General features: G+C 40.6%; 1 protein-coding gene across 1 annotated transcript in view; it reads left to right on the top strand.

Annotated features, from left to right (window-relative positions):
* The first annotated feature begins 9,896 nt into the window (after nucleotides 1-9,896).
* The window catches only part of LSG1 (large 60S subunit nuclear export GTPase 1), a 29,351-nt gene continuing 23,751 nt past the window's right edge, over nucleotides 9,897-15,496 (top strand). Inside the window, exons 1-2 of the mRNA XM_011381296.2 lie at nucleotides 9,897-10,245; nucleotides 11,826-11,952. Coding sequence (XP_011379598.1) covers nucleotides 10,147-10,245; nucleotides 11,826-11,952 — 226 coding nt within the window. The 5' untranslated portion in view covers nucleotides 9,897-10,146. The remainder of the gene's footprint in view (nucleotides 10,246-11,825; nucleotides 11,953-15,496) is intronic.

Below are 15,496 nucleotides of genomic sequence, written 5' to 3' on the forward strand. Positions count from 1 at the left end.
CAACATGTAGCCAAGTCACAGCTGAAAAGCAACTAAGACTCTAACTTGACATCTGAGAGTCAGCCTTTTAGTTCACAAAAAGCTTTCAGGTTGGCTTTCTCCCACCTTATTTCTTGCATAATGCTCCTCTCTCTTGGGCCCTCTCCCCCAACATCCTACTGAATGAATGTTGGCTTCAGAGATGAATCTGGAATCTTCAAAGTCATTCAATAAACATTTGTTGAGAGTCTATTGAGGATGTGACATAGTTGCTGGGGATACTGCACTAAAGAAGAGAACTAAAGAACTGCAATAGGTCTTTGCTCTCATGGGATTTATATCTTATGTGGAGGCAGATAAAAAAAATAAAATAAAATAAATAACCAAGACATTCTTTAGCAATAAGTCTCCGAAGAGAAGAAAGCAGTATTAGGAATGGAGAGCAGCTGGTTTAAACAGTGTGACCAGGAAAGGCATCCCTGCGCAGAGATCTAAATGAGATGAGGCCAGCCATGTAAAGATTCAGGGGAGAACATTCCAGCCCGTGTGACCAATATGGTAGCCATGTGAGGCTACTGAGCTCTTAAAATGTGGTCGGTCCAAATTGAGATGTGATGCAAGAATAAAATACACACTGGATTTTGAAGACATAGTGAGACAAAAATGATGTAAAATATCTCAATAATTTTTCAGTAATTATATATTGAATGATAATATTTTGGCTGTGTTGTATTGAATAGAATATATTATTTAAATTAATTTTCTGTTTCCTTGTACTTTAATGTGGGTACTATAACATTTACAACTATATATATGGACAGCATTGTGTTAGGCAAAGGGAGTAGCTAACGTGAAAGACTTAAGGTGTGAAGGAGCTCAGCAGGTTAAAAAAGGAGCTCCAACTTCAAAAATCTCACCGTGTGATAACCTCTTTCTCTGCCAGCCCTTTTGATTCCTGACTCCTAAAACATGAGTTCTTTAACCTCCTCAAGACCTCTAGGATCTACATCAACATTCCTCACAGAGTTGACTCACCCACTGGCTGTATCAAAAATCCCTGGGCTAATTTCTGGATCCTACCCTTAAATCAGAATCTCTGCTTAAACTCCTCCAAGACTGAACACATATTAAAAAGTTTGGAGAGCCCTGCCTTAGCCCACTTCATTTCTCTTGTTATCAACTCCTTCCTAGCCTCTTTCCTCCCCCTTTTCCCCATCCAGGACCTTCAGAGTAAGTATCAGGTCCACAATTTCTGTACACCACATCCACCCAGCAGAGCCCCATCCCTGGACCACTGCCGCAGTCCATATGCCCTCTTCTGGATCTGAACTGCTAAGTAGAATCCCTCAGATATTTAGCCTCAACCCATTGTGACTTCTCCTATGGTAAGCAAAATAATGAAACCCCCTCCCCACAAAGATGTCTGTGTCCTAATCCCAGGAGCCTGTGAATATGTGACATTACATGGCAAAGGGGAAAGAAGATTGTAGATGGAATTAACCAGTGGACTTTAAAATAGGAAATGTACTCTCAATAATCCAGATGGGTCCAATCACCAGGTTCCTTCAAAGTGGAAGTGGGAACCTCAGAAACATTATATGAAATGAAAAAAGCCAGACACAAAAGATCAAGTATTATAGAAATTTGTTTATATGAACTATCCATATAGATGAATCCATAATGACAGAACTCAGATTGGTGGTTGCCAGGGGCTGGAGGGAAGAAGGAATGGGGAGCAACCACTTAATGCATATGGGGTTTTCCTTTGGAGTGAAGAAAATATTTTGGAGCTAGAGGTGGTGGTTGCACAACATTGTGAATGTACAAAATATCACTTAATTGTTCACTTTAATATGGTTAATTTATGCTATATGTATCTTATTGTGATTTTTTCCCAGTGGGAAGAAGACAGAAAGAGGGTCAGAGTGACGGGATATGAGAAGGATTTAACCCTCTCTTTTGAGTTTGAAGATGGAGGAAGGGGCCACAAGCCAAAGAATGCAGGCAGCCTCTAGAAGCTGGAAAAGGCAAGTACTAATTCTCTCCTAGAGCTTCCAGAAAGGTGACCATATGCCACCTTGATTCTAGCTCAATGAGACCAGTGTTGGATTGCTAATCTGTGGTGATTTAAGTCGATTTTATGGTAATTTGTTACAGCAGCAGTACACCTCCTATCCAGCCAGTCATTTTTTCTCTTATCCTGACTCCATTTCCTCTCCCACTCCCCTCAATGAGTACCATGAATCTTCACCACTTTTCCAAAGCTGTCTGCTCCCAATCAGAGCCAAGAGCTGGACCTGGTGCTTCCTCAAAGAAACTGAGGCAGTTAGAGCAACGTAGACACATCCACATCCATTCTCACTTCTCTCCTTCAGGCTCAGAAGTCTCTCTTCCTTTGAACCTGACCCCCAAATCCATCCTCCACACTCTTACCACACCACAAATCTGATTTCGTACCTCTTTCCATTATAACAATTCAGTGACTTCCCGCCAACCACAGATTGCAGGCTCAGTTTCTCAGTATAACACATGAGAATGTTCAAGCCTGTCACTTGCCTACCTTTCCAGCCTCATTTCTCACTTCTCCTGGCCTTGTAATTTCTGCTCCAGAAATGAAGAATGGCCTGTTCTTCTCACCAGGCTCATGCGGCTGTTTCTTGTCTTCCCACCATTGCTATATGGTTCTGTCTAACTGGAGTAACTTACTCTTGCCATTTCCCCCTGACTAACCCCTACTCATTTTTAAAGAGCCAGCTCAGGTACCATCTTCTCCAGAAAACTGCCTTGGCTTCCCTGACTCTTTCTCCTTGCTCCCCTGTTTGTATCTCTACCTCCATACTTGCCTTATTGCAATATTATTGTCTTTTAACTCTCTGCCTCCTGCACTAGCCTGTGAGTTCCTTGAGGACAGTGACTGTATTTAATTCACCTTTCTGTCTCCAGTTGCTAGCACAATGCCTGCCATGTCAGCAAACCATAAAAGTTTGTGGACGATAACTATGTGTTTGTTTTCCCAGCAATTCAACTATAATAAACACAGACTGTCAGAATTGAAAGAGCCCTTTAAGACAATCTAGTCAACTCTACTTCCCAGGTTTTACAGATGAAGAAACTGAGGCACTGAGAGTGCATGCACATGACCATACAATTATTCAGCAGCCAAACCAAGATTAAGACCCATGTGGCCTGAATCTAAATTCAGGGCCGTTTCCTTTAGCTAAACATAAAGCCAGAGGCTTTCAAACATGTAAATGTGTAGAATACATGTTCTACATTCTCTCTCCTATAAAGGACTATATTTTGAAGGCTCTTGGGCTCATAGGGGGACTGGGCATGGGCAGCCCTTAGCAACCAAACATATTTCTCCCTGTGACCTGACTGAGCTGCCACTCATTGGGCCCTTAATCAAAAGTCCCCATGGTACTTGGCTCTCACTGACACCAAAGAGGTTAGAGTTGAGTATGACTATCATTGGCTATACCCAGTGAGACTTTGGTCTCCCTAGTGGTCAAGATCATGCTAAGGCCCATGAGAGTCTGGTGGCCCACTGGGTTCCTTTGCTATGCTCAGTGACCCTTGACCTCTCTGTGGTTTTCACTTCAAAAACAATGAGAGTTGTATCAGTTCTTATTTCTTAGGAAATAATATAAAGAAGTACCAATGCAATTAAATGTGTATGGTAAATACTTGGGAAATTTTCAAATTGAGAGTAGAAAAGATATTACACAACCTGTATTTTAGTTTGCTTTTGTTTTTCAGTTTCTCTCTGGGCCTGTGGGGCTGGCACATCTTTAGCTAAGCTATGCAAATGAACTGGCAAAGTAACAGCTCTTCAATCACAGATATTAATTACACTGGCCTCTCTCCAATAGGTGCTGGGTAGATGCATATGGTTTCACCCATAAGGAGGCTATAATCCAGTATCCACTGATTCAGAGAGGACTCAGGGAGGTACTTCTGATATGCTGTAGGGAACAAAACATAGGTGCAGATAAGTCTGCTCTGAGATAATGAAATCTGAGCTTAACACAAAGCACTCTGGGGGCTCAGAGGAAAAAATAACTTGTAACCAAACAATGAAGAAATGAGGATTCACATCAAGGATGGAGTGAGCTTCATGCTTCATTGAAAGATGAGCAAGTTGCTATGGACGGAGACAGAAGCAAGAAGTCCAGAGGGAGGAAATGGCTCACAAAGATGATGGCCAGTGCTGAACATTTAAGACTGAGGCAAAAGCAGGGAACTCAAGTGTACTGAGCACCTACTATGTGGCAGACACTGTGCTAAGTGCTTTGGATCCATCTGGATGTTTCATCCTCATAAGAATGTTGTGAAGTCTATAATATTCTCCTCATTTTACAGAGGGAATGGACTGAGACTTGGAGGAGTTAAAAAACTTGCCCAAGATCTCCAAAGCCTATGCTCTTTGTGTTTGAGTCAAGTTGGGGCCTGACTCTGGAGGGCCATGAATTGCAGCTAGAGGTGTCTCCCAAGCTGTGGTGAGTCACTAGAGGCGTTTGAGCAGGGACGTGCCATGATCAGAGCCAGAGCTCAGACATCCCAGCCCTGACTCACTGAAAGTCCCAGAGCAAGATGCTGCCCCTCTCTGGGCCCTTGCCTCCTTGGTTGTGAGCTGAACAAATACTCTTCCAGTTCTAAGATTATAGGAGGCTGTTTTGGTTTTCTAGGGTTGCCATAACAAATTATCATCAACAGGATGTCTTAAAACAACAGAGAATTTTTCTCTCATAGTTCTAGAGGCTGGAAGAAAGAAGCATGCTTCTTTGCCTCTTCCTCTTCTGGCGGTTGCCTGCAATCCTTGGCATTTCTTGGCTTGTGGACATATCAGTCCAATCTCTTCCTCCATCTTCACACTGTGTTCCCTCATGTCTTCTCTGTGTGTGTCCAAATTTGTATCTTCTTATGAGGACACCTATTATTGCATTAGGGCCCACTCTAATCCAATGTGACCACATCTTTAGTTGATTACATCTGCAAAGACCTTATTTCCAAATAAAGTCACATCCATAGGTTCCTGGGGTTAGAACTGGAACCTCTCTTTTTGAGAGACACCATTCATCTCAAAACAGAGGCCATGACAAGAAATTGCAGATGTGAGAGAGGAACAATAGACAAATCAGACATCTACAAACTTTAAGTTCGCCATGTGGCCCAAGCCCCAGAAATGTCCTCACCATGACCACTGCTTGCCATGAAGCCCCTCCTTTCATGGGCTGCTCACTTAGAATGTTAGCCACCTGAACAAGGCCCGGCAGAAAGACAAAGTCATGAGGGAGTCAAGAGAAGTGAAACAATGAGCTTCGCAAGTGAGCCTTTCTCATTAGTGCCACCAGAAGCAATGACCACTGAAGAGGACCGGAGTGGTTTGCCCCCTCTGAAGGTAGAAGGAAGAGAAATCACTATCCCTGCATGGTTAGCTTTAATACAGAAACCTTGGATCTTAACATTTCCATCTGTAATAATAGTATTTGTAACTAATGATGATCGAATTGGCTAGATGATGGTTTGCAGTGCCCTCAACTCTCACATGACAAAGAGGGCAGGGTATAGTCTTCTCCCCAAATTACATGGTAAAGGCACCACCCTGCTATTGCCAGCCTAGGCACTCTTTCTGAGACCATCATTGTTTCTCTGTTATTTCAGATTTAGGGTAAGGAGTCTATTAGGCACTTGAGTGGTCATCTATTCCAACACTCACTTTGAAGCATAAATCTGCTTTAGAATACCCTAACACTTGGTTACTAGCCTTTTCTAGACTGGTGGCAGAGAGCTCACTACGTTGCATTCTGCCTTTGAATCACTCTGACTATAAGAAGGTTCAAACAAATTGAACCTAAAATTGTGACTCTGTAATTTCCACCCATTTGTTCTAGTTCTGCTTGCCTTATCTTTACTGAGAGCAATATTCTCCCTTCCCTATGACAGTCCTTCATATAAATAGAAATCGGCCCCCACATACCCTGGGAGTCCCTTCTCCCGAGGCTAATTACACTTTCTTCACCTTTTCCTTATTCTCTCACCATCCAAATTGACATGCTAACACTTATTAATATATTTATTAGAGTGATTCAAGTGGAGGGGTTACATTTAGAGACAAAATGTAAAATCCCAGTGGTCAGAAGGCCCTCCTGGTGGAGTAGGGCCTAACTGGTGGTGTTGTTCATGGCTCTGGCACTGGCCTGAGCTATTTAACCTTGGAAAAGTCCCTCTGTCAGGCAGATCACCACTAAAATGTAAGCTCATGAGGAGGAGAGGAGGCAGGAAATGTGTCCAATGCTGACTCTCAGAGCCTAGTGATGAATGAGTGAAGGAATAAATAAACGAGAGAAAACTTGTTACTTCCTATCTGCAGATTTCAGAGCTGGTGATTATTAATTTTACTTCCATCCTCCTTTACTTTGTTTCATTTGCTTAACTTTATTGGGCCTTAGTTTTAATAGCTTAAAGTTCAGAAAAAATAACAGTGCCCTTTCTCACTTGACTGTGGTGAGGGAAAATAATAATTGCAAAATCATCTATGATTAAAAGACTCTAGATATTCCACATATAACTACAAGATGAGAAAAATTCAGGTTCAAATACAGTGTACGTAGGATCTTGTAGCCTGTATCACCAAAGCAAGGGGTCCTTTATACTTTTCATTGTATATACAATGACTTGCACAAGCAGGTAATCAATGTTTGATTGAAGTGACTTAAATTAATAATCTATAATAACCATAGACAAAGGGCTACTGAATTACTGAAACTCACTCATGTGTGTGAATCCACCTATTTTTAATGGAGAATGACAGATAATAGAAGGGAGTTTCCCTACTGATTCAGTGACTCGGCAGAGACTGCCAGACTTTTATTTTCACACCCCTCAGCCTTAGGCAAACTGCTTTAATGTCCTTGTGGAAGAAGTGGTGTAGAGCAGTGGTCCCCAACCGTTTTGGCACCAGAGACTGGTGCTCCTATGAGAACTAATGCCTGATGATCTAAGGTGGAGTTGAAGTGGTGATGTTAGCATTAGGGAGCAGCTGCAAATACAGATGCTTTGTGTGCGCCTGCTGTGTGGCCCAGTTCCTGACAGGCCACAGACCAGTACCCGTCTGCAGCCTGGGGGTGGGGGATCCCTGGTGTAGAGAGTGGGAGAGGACAGCAGGGCTCCAAACTTGCCTTGGAACAATTTTTCTGCCACTGACACATTTTTGGCCAAAGAGTGAAAAGAAAAAAACAGAAACCCACCCACTGTTCCCTCTCCCTCCCCAGACAGATGTGGAGCCCAGATACACACAGTGTGGAGTTGGAAAGCAGAAAGCTGGAAAGTTACTCCAAGGTTTGTTCCTGGGTGTGGGTTTCAGGGTTTGTAACTACATTTGTTTAGCTGCAGTAAATCAAGTGTTATGCAACATCATGAATGAGGAGCACTCCTGTGTTGCTTTTTGGAAGCTATATATGAGGCTTCCAATCCTGAAATCAGTGCAGCCTCCTCCAGGGATCAACTATTTACAGAAGCCTGACTTCAGTGGAGGGATCAGCTATGGGGAGAATCGGGAGGATTTTACCAATCTTCCAGACACAAGCCGGGTGGACGAGTGTTTCCACTGTTGTGACAAAGTGATGAGGGGAGTTTGGCTGGGTTGTTTTGTATCCTGAAGTGTGTGGGTGGAATGACTTCTCCAGTTGGAGGGCAGGGACCTGGGCTGATTCATCTTTGCAATCCCCTCACTTGGGCAGCAGCCAGCACCTTGCTCCACTCTTTACTACCACTTCATACATAGCTGCCTCCTCTTTCTCACTTTGTTCCTCTGAATCTGAATCCTATGATCTTGTCTCATCAGTACTCTCAATTCCCTTTCTCCTTGCTCTTCTCACTGAACTGGCATCATAATCTCTCAACATGGATTAATTATATATCTGGATTCTCACCTGCATCATCCTTGGGGAAAAAAAAATTGTTCAGCTGTGAAAATTGATATTCTATGACTACTGGGCAATGCTCTTGCAGCGTTATCTCATTTGCTACTCCTGCAGAATAGGAATTATTTTTCTCCTTAACTAGATAAGAAAACTGTGGCTTAGCCAGTTATTTTTCAATGGTAGATTCAAGGAACTTCTTGCGGAAAATATTAAATTATTTCTGCTTTACTTATTTTTCGTTTGGGATTGGTTGTTGTTTTTTCATTTTTTTATTTTCGTTTTTTTTTTTTTTGGCGCCCGTTTTTGTTTAATTTGCCCTTTTTTTTGTTCAGGTTTTTTTTTGAGTCCATGAGAAGAATGACTGTAGAAACCCAAAGTGTTTGCTTTTTAAAATTCTCTTAAGGCGACAAAATCTAGAAATGGAAACAAGGGTGAAGTCCCAAGTTCCTCACTGAACTCTAGGAATGAGATGGCAGGTTTCTTTATATTACCTTATTATTATTGTCATTAGAAGGTAAAATTCATTTACTTTATGAATTAGTTTTATCTTTAACCACTAAACTCCAAGAGAATGCCAGGAACTATCTGCTTATTCTCTTCCATGGGTATTTTCCATATCTTACTTCTGGAGATTATTTTCAAGTTTTTTAAACATACACTGTTTCTAAGTGGAGAAATGGAAGAAGTCATGTTCTGATACATTCTTTTGCTGAACCCTGCCTTTGCAAAGCCTCGCCAACTACTACATGGTTTGTGAGTAAACCCTTGGGTGTTTTCCCAAAGTTCACTCTAATTCAGTAAGAGCAGTGAGGTGTAATACACAGAGTCTCAGCAGGAAATCAGAGATAGGTGGGTGATATGGTCCTAGATTGCTATGACTGATGTTTAGCCAGTGCACTCCAGTGTCTTCATCTGCATCAGGAGGGAGTGAACTTCTCTTGCCAAAGTGTGGCCCATGGACCAGACCAGCAGCATCAGCATGGGCATCACCCGGGAGCTTGTTAGAAGTACCAAGTTTCTGGCTTCAGCATCACCCGGGAGCTTGTTAGAAGTACCAAGTCCCTGGCCTCACTCCAGACCTTATTAATCAGAATCTGCGTGTTATCAAAATTTCCAAGATTCACATGCACATTAAAGTTTGAAAAACATTAGGTTCTGAAACACATGCTAATAACCCACATTCTTCCCTTTCTCCAGTAAAAGATAGTTGATGAGAGTTGGGTTTGGCTCCTTACACCACACATATTCCACCTGCTTCTCTGAGTATCCTAACATTGAGGTGGTCCTCCCCGTTAATGAAATGTATGTAAAACGCCCAGTACCCACACAACTCTAACCCAACTTTTTATATTCCCATTACAGAGAAAATAACGGTAAAGCGAGGAACAGAAGCCAAAGCAGAGCAGCCTCACCGTTCCACTTTAATTACAGAAAAATTTTAATAGAATTCTAAGTGGAACTTTTAACTTTAAAAAAAAAAAAGATTATAATTGACTTTTGAACAAGGCGCGCGCGGGGAGGGGGGTAGGAGAGTGGGGTTGTTAGAAGCACCGACCTCCAGCGGAGTCGAAAATCCTCGTATAACTACTATTTAAAATAAAGCTTTTAAGTAAGATCCCGTTGGCTTTCCCTGCAAATTTGCCAAGCTCTGGAAACATTACTCATCCTTCCATTCCGAACTCCCAACCAGGCAGGGTTTTCTCCCCAATTCGTAGCTCGGGAAGACTAAACAAAAAGCTATTTAGGTTCTAGGAATGACAGCGGCGAGGCCATATCTTGGGACATCAGCCGAAAACAAGAGCCAAGCGGCAATGCCACTTTGCAGAAAGCCCTGAAACATCCTCCCTTCGAGTCTCCGCCTTCTTCTGATGAAAACAGCCGGGAGGCGGGATTAGTACCGCGAATACGAAAGGCCATGTTTTCCAGCTCTCCTAGTTCCCCGCCGGACTCTAAAGATCAACGCACAAATCTGGAAGGTACCATTCTGTAATTCACTCACTTGGGATATTCTTAGAAATATCTACGGAAAATCAAGTTACTAGGAAATTTTTAGATTTGTGTTTTATAATGATGGTAAACTCGAGATATAAAAAGGCAGTTTGGAGCAACTTATTCCTTTTTCCGTTCAACGCGGTCCTCCACCACTTGGGCTCGTTCATACCCCACTTCCGAGGACCGAGCTCTTGAATAGCAGAAAACGCGTGTGTTCGGTTAAGAAGGTTTGTGTGGTGGCTGTGTTGCCATGGGCCGGAGGAAAGGTCCAGGCACTGGGTCTCTCGGCCGGGCCCTTATCCGCCATCAGACTCAGCGGAGCCGTAGCCACCGTCACACCGACTCCTGGGTAAGACAGATCTTGTCATCTTTCTCAGACTGTCTGTCTAGTTATGAGAAGGTGAATGTGCGAAGCCTGGAGTCAAAGGGCACCGGGAAATTTTCCAGAGGAAGTGACATCTAAGTAGAGTTTTGAAGGATGGGTATAAATTTCTGCCAGGTCGATAAGCAGGTCTTTCTTCTAGGCGGGACACGAGGGTACAGAGTTAGAGGTTTGAAAGGAGGGCTAGTGTGACGATATGGCTGGAGTGATATCCTCAAAGGTCTTAAATGTCAGGATGATAGTTTGGTCTTTGCTTTATAAGCCATTGGAGCGTTCGGAAGTTTCTGAGCAGGAAAGACACATAAACTACTTTTTGTATTAATTTGTTCAAATAATTGTCCCTCTAACAGTTGCTAGTTGTTACGAGAAGTGCATGATAACTCTAATTCCTGCCTCACCCTTATTATTCTCTAGTGGTTTGGCTCAAAGACGAACAGCTTCTCTCCAAATTGTGGTGGGCCGGCCTAATGTTTTCTTGGGCCTAGGGCCGGTCATAGTTTTAAGATCCTTGAAGAGTATTTTGACTTGTGCTTGTTATTTGACCGAGTATTTTGACTTGTGCTTGTTATTTGACCATTCACAATCCCAGATAGTTGAGACTAAGTTCTCAGTAAGAATCTGTGCTAAAGTCAAAAATGACCCTGGTGCTATCTATGTGCTACTGTCACCCCATCTAATTTATATACATATAATATGCACAGTAAGCAGCATTGAGGGCTCATCAATATTTATCAGGTCAAAATTTCCCTGGACATTAGTAGTAATTTTAATATGATTTTGAAGCAACTTGTTTTTAATGTAGTGTTTAGGAAACGGTGGGAAGATTGAATACAAATTCGAAAAAACTGAATTCTAACCCTTACTCTGATTTTTACTGATTCTGTAGCCTTGGGAAAACCATCTAACCTTTTAACCTTCAGTTTTTTAATTTATTTGTACCTGTACTGAGCATGCAGCTGGGATGGTGTTAATCAAACTTTGGATTGTGTCTGGTAATCAGTTAAATGGGTTGCAACTAGCCCTTTTTTTAATCCTCCAGAATAGGATTCAAAATATCATAGTGTATTTCATGTAATAAGTTAACTTTTTCAGGGTTCTTTTGTTTCCATTTTACTCTACCAAATGGTACATAATTATATCACTCTGTGTATCACAGCATTTGAGTCACTGGGTCAAAGGGATTTCTTACTGTGGTTTTCCAAAAAAATTTTGTCTACCTGTGGCTACCGGGACCAGAGAGTCTGGGTTCAAATTCTATCTCTGACATTTATTAGCTGCAACTATAGGCAATTTATTTAAGCCTGTTTCTTTGACAGGTAAAATAGAAATATATTAAAATTTGCTTAAAAAGATTTTGAAAATTAAGTGAAATAATGAATGGGAAGTGCTTATCATGAGATAAGAAAATGCTCATTTAAATGTTAACTATTATTAGTATTGACTCTAAAATGGCTGAAGACTGCAGAATAGTTCTTGGGATTTTAGAGTTTGTTTGACTGTCAAGAACAGAATAGAGTAGCTCTCTTTTTACCCTGTTTTGCACATAGTTACACACAAGTGAACTCAATGATGGCTATGATTGGGGTCGTCTTAATCTTCAGTCGGTGACTGAACAAAGCTCCCTTGATGACTTCCTTGCAACTGCTGAACTTGCAGGAACAGAGTTCATAGCAGGTAAGTTGTTTATTGCTGAGTGCATCTGACACTGGTCACATTTCTGTCTTTACTGACCAGACACAAATAAATCTATGTGGAAGTATTTTGTGGAACTTACTAAACTTATAAATGAACTGTCTTTAACCTAAAGGCAGATATCCCAGAAGCATCGTGGGAAAGTTTAGTTGAACTTAGGCTGTGAGCTACAGAATGTGCCACAGTTTTAAAATTGAGCTCTCAAAAAGCACTTCAAATAATACATCATCATAACAAGTTTAAGAAACTCAGTCTCTCATAGGAAAAAGACCAGAGTCAACATTATGGTGGACAATACCAGCGTTTCTCAGAATGTTTTCTGATACCATTGTTAGAAACAAAATTCTGGGCTTGCAGCTATTACTTAGGCAATTTGGATTGTATTTTAAAGCACTTGTCAACATATTATAGTGAATTTTCCATGCGTATAATTTGTTTTAGTCACTGCTCTCCCTTGTTTTTTGTTTATTTCTTTGTGGGAATGTTGTTTTGTTTTGGGGCTATGTGTGTTTAGACACTTAGAAAAGTACCTAGCACAGAGATGGCATTATAAACTATTATTTCTGTTTCTCTTTTATTATTGTAAATGTTATTCTTTTGTTTAGCAAATTCATCTATTTGTTTAAAATGCTATTATTGAGCCCCAGCTACTCTCAGTCTTTGTACTGAGAGTCTTTGTACAGCATTGAATAAGACAAATTTCGTTAGGTGCTATAAAATAAGTCTGTAGCAGACAATGGAGTTATAAAAGATGGAGTTAGTATTCATTTCTATCTGAAGGAAGACTAGGGCTGATCAGGGAAAGCTTTACCCTGGAGCTAAGTCTCAAAAAATGAGTAGATGTTAGAAGGATGGATGAGATGACACAGGATGGTATACACAGACAGGCAGAGGATCCAAGCTAAGATATGAGTAGCAGCCTACATTGTTTAGAAAATGGTTAGAAGTTTGGCCTTTACTGGTCCTTAAAGTATACAGGGACAGGATAAGATGAGCAAACACTGGGGAGGTGGGCAAGGGCCAGATCCTGGATAAGCTCTTTCAAGGAGTCTTTGAGGGACTTAAGCAAATATAAAATATAATTTCATATTTTATTAAAGATGACTGGTGAATTTTGAAGAAGACCAGTTAAGAGACTTGCTTTAATCCAACAAGAGAAGCAGGCCAGAACTGAAATAGCAATAGTTAGAAGAATGAAGAAAAGAGCAGGAATAATATTGTTAGGGAGCTGGAATAAACCAGACTTTGTGGAGGGGGTGGAATAAGTAAAGAAAAGCAAAGAATGGTAGAGCCATAATTGGAGGTGAGAGAAAAGGAGAGTGGAAAGTAATTGAATAGAGTTAATGAGAGTGTTGTGTTCTTTTGAGATGTTTGACTACAGCAAGGAAAGAGAGAGGTTTGTGTATGTGTGTGTGTAAAATCAAGGTTAATATTAGCATGTACATAGGTTATGGAGTGAGAGCCAATAGAGAGGGAAAGGTTGAAAGTACAGCATTTGATTTGGCAGGATCTATTACAAATTTCCAAATTTTAGTATCTGTACTAAAACAGTGGTTCTCAAATTTTAGTGAACATCAGGATTACCTGGAAAACTTGTTACATGGATTCCTTGGCTCTTTTCCTGGAGATTCATTAGGTGTGGGTTGAGCCTGATAATTTGCATTTCTAGCAAGTTCCCAGATGGTGCTGTATTTTAACAGTGAATACTTGGAAACAACCTTAAATGTTCAATAGATGGGAAAATGGCTAAATAAACTGGTATAGACATGCTATTAAATACTATTTGTCAAAAAAGAATGCAGTAAGTTTCTGGATACTAACATGAAGAATCTCCAAGACCTATTATCAAATGAAAAGACCAAGTTGGAGAATAGTATGTATAGTATGGTACCATTTGCATTAAAAAAAAAAAATCTGACCTGAGTACTAGATATATTAGGGTGATGATCATAAGTTATATAAATGTCTAATCACTGTACTGTACACTTGAAACTAATATAATGTATGTCAATGGTAATTGAAAAATTTAAAAAATTACTCAAAAAAATCTGACCAATCCATATATGTCTGTATATATTAGGAAAAAAACTTGGGAAGCTGCACATTTAATCAGTAACCTCAAAGGAGGGAACTGGGATTGCAGGGGTGGGGAAAAGGATAGAGGTTGGTCATAGAAATATGTGCCTTACAGTATGGTTGAATTTTTTTACAAGGAGAGTTTATGTATTGTGTAATTAAAAGTTAATTTTTAAAAATATGAAATAAAATAGAGATTAATGAGGAAACGGAGCAAAGTTTGAGTTTGTAGGAGATGAAAATAGAATGGGACCAAAAAGTTGGAGAGATTAGCTTTATGCAAAAGAAGGAGTGCAGCTTCCTCTGAAGGTGGAAGAAGGGAGCTGAAGGTCGATGTGCACACTGAGGAATGTGTAGAAGAGAAGTTGAGATGGGGCATATCTAATAGCTTCAAAGTTTCTCATTAAGGTAGATCATCTTCCGAAAGACTGCGGGCAGAGGAAGAGTAGGGAGCGTAAGGAGAGTATTTATAGTTTAGGAAATGGGAAAAATAAACCAAAAACATGGAAAGATTTTCCTCCATCTGTGGAAAGTCCTAAGGACTTAGCTAATATTAGGCCCATATACTTGTAGTGACAGTGTGATATTGTGAAACATATATATTTTATTCTATAAGAAACATATATATTTGGTCTTCTTCCCAGGTTCCTGACATGAAAATTTCTAAGACCTTTGGAATCTCTGGAGTGATGAGAATGTGTTTTTGTATGCGAATGTGATCATTGGTGGTTGGGGTCCCCTAGATAACTTCAGGCTGAGAGTTGGTATCCAGACAGACCTGGTCATAATTAGAGGGTTGGAACTTTCAGCCCCACTTTGGAGAGGAAAGAGGGGCTGGAAAATTATGTAATCACTAATGGCCAATGATTTGATCAGTTGTACCTACAATCAATGAAAAGGCGAATGCAATAGAAAAATGGACAAGACACTTGAAAAAACGCTTCACAAAAAAGGAAAGCCAAATTGTCAAAAAAAAATTTGTGAAATGCGAGTTAAAACTTAATGAAATATGCTATCTATACCCACCAGAAATTACAACATAAAAAAGATGGATATCTCAAAGTGACATTATTTATAGTTAGTGTCAGAATTGAATGGAATTGTAGGACACCCAGTTGGTGTTTGGAGAGTTGGAGAATTGGTGCAGGAAAACCAACACATTTGGTGTCAAAGTGTTGATGGTGAACACAGTTCAGAGACAGATGGCTCCATTATTGTGTTATTGCAGCAGCACTCATAGTTTTGGTGTTGAAATGAGAACAAGAAAGGATAGTTGGCTTTCTGTGAGGTTGGAGATTTGGGAGTATGTGCGGTGGAGTAATGAATTCTGATGTTCAGTCAGAGAGTGGCTGAATGTGTGTACCATATAGTTGTAGCCAAATAGGGAAAGAAGTGAAGCTATGAGTTGGATGATGGACTAGGGGAAGAGGAAACAATCACAGGGCTAGAG

The sequence above is a fragment of the Pteropus vampyrus genome, unplaced genomic scaffold (genome assembly GCF_000151845.1).
Source record: "Pteropus vampyrus isolate Shadow unplaced genomic scaffold, Pvam_2.0 Scaffold14, whole genome shotgun sequence".
NCBI lineage: Eukaryota > Metazoa > Chordata > Mammalia > Chiroptera > Pteropodidae > Pteropus > Pteropus vampyrus.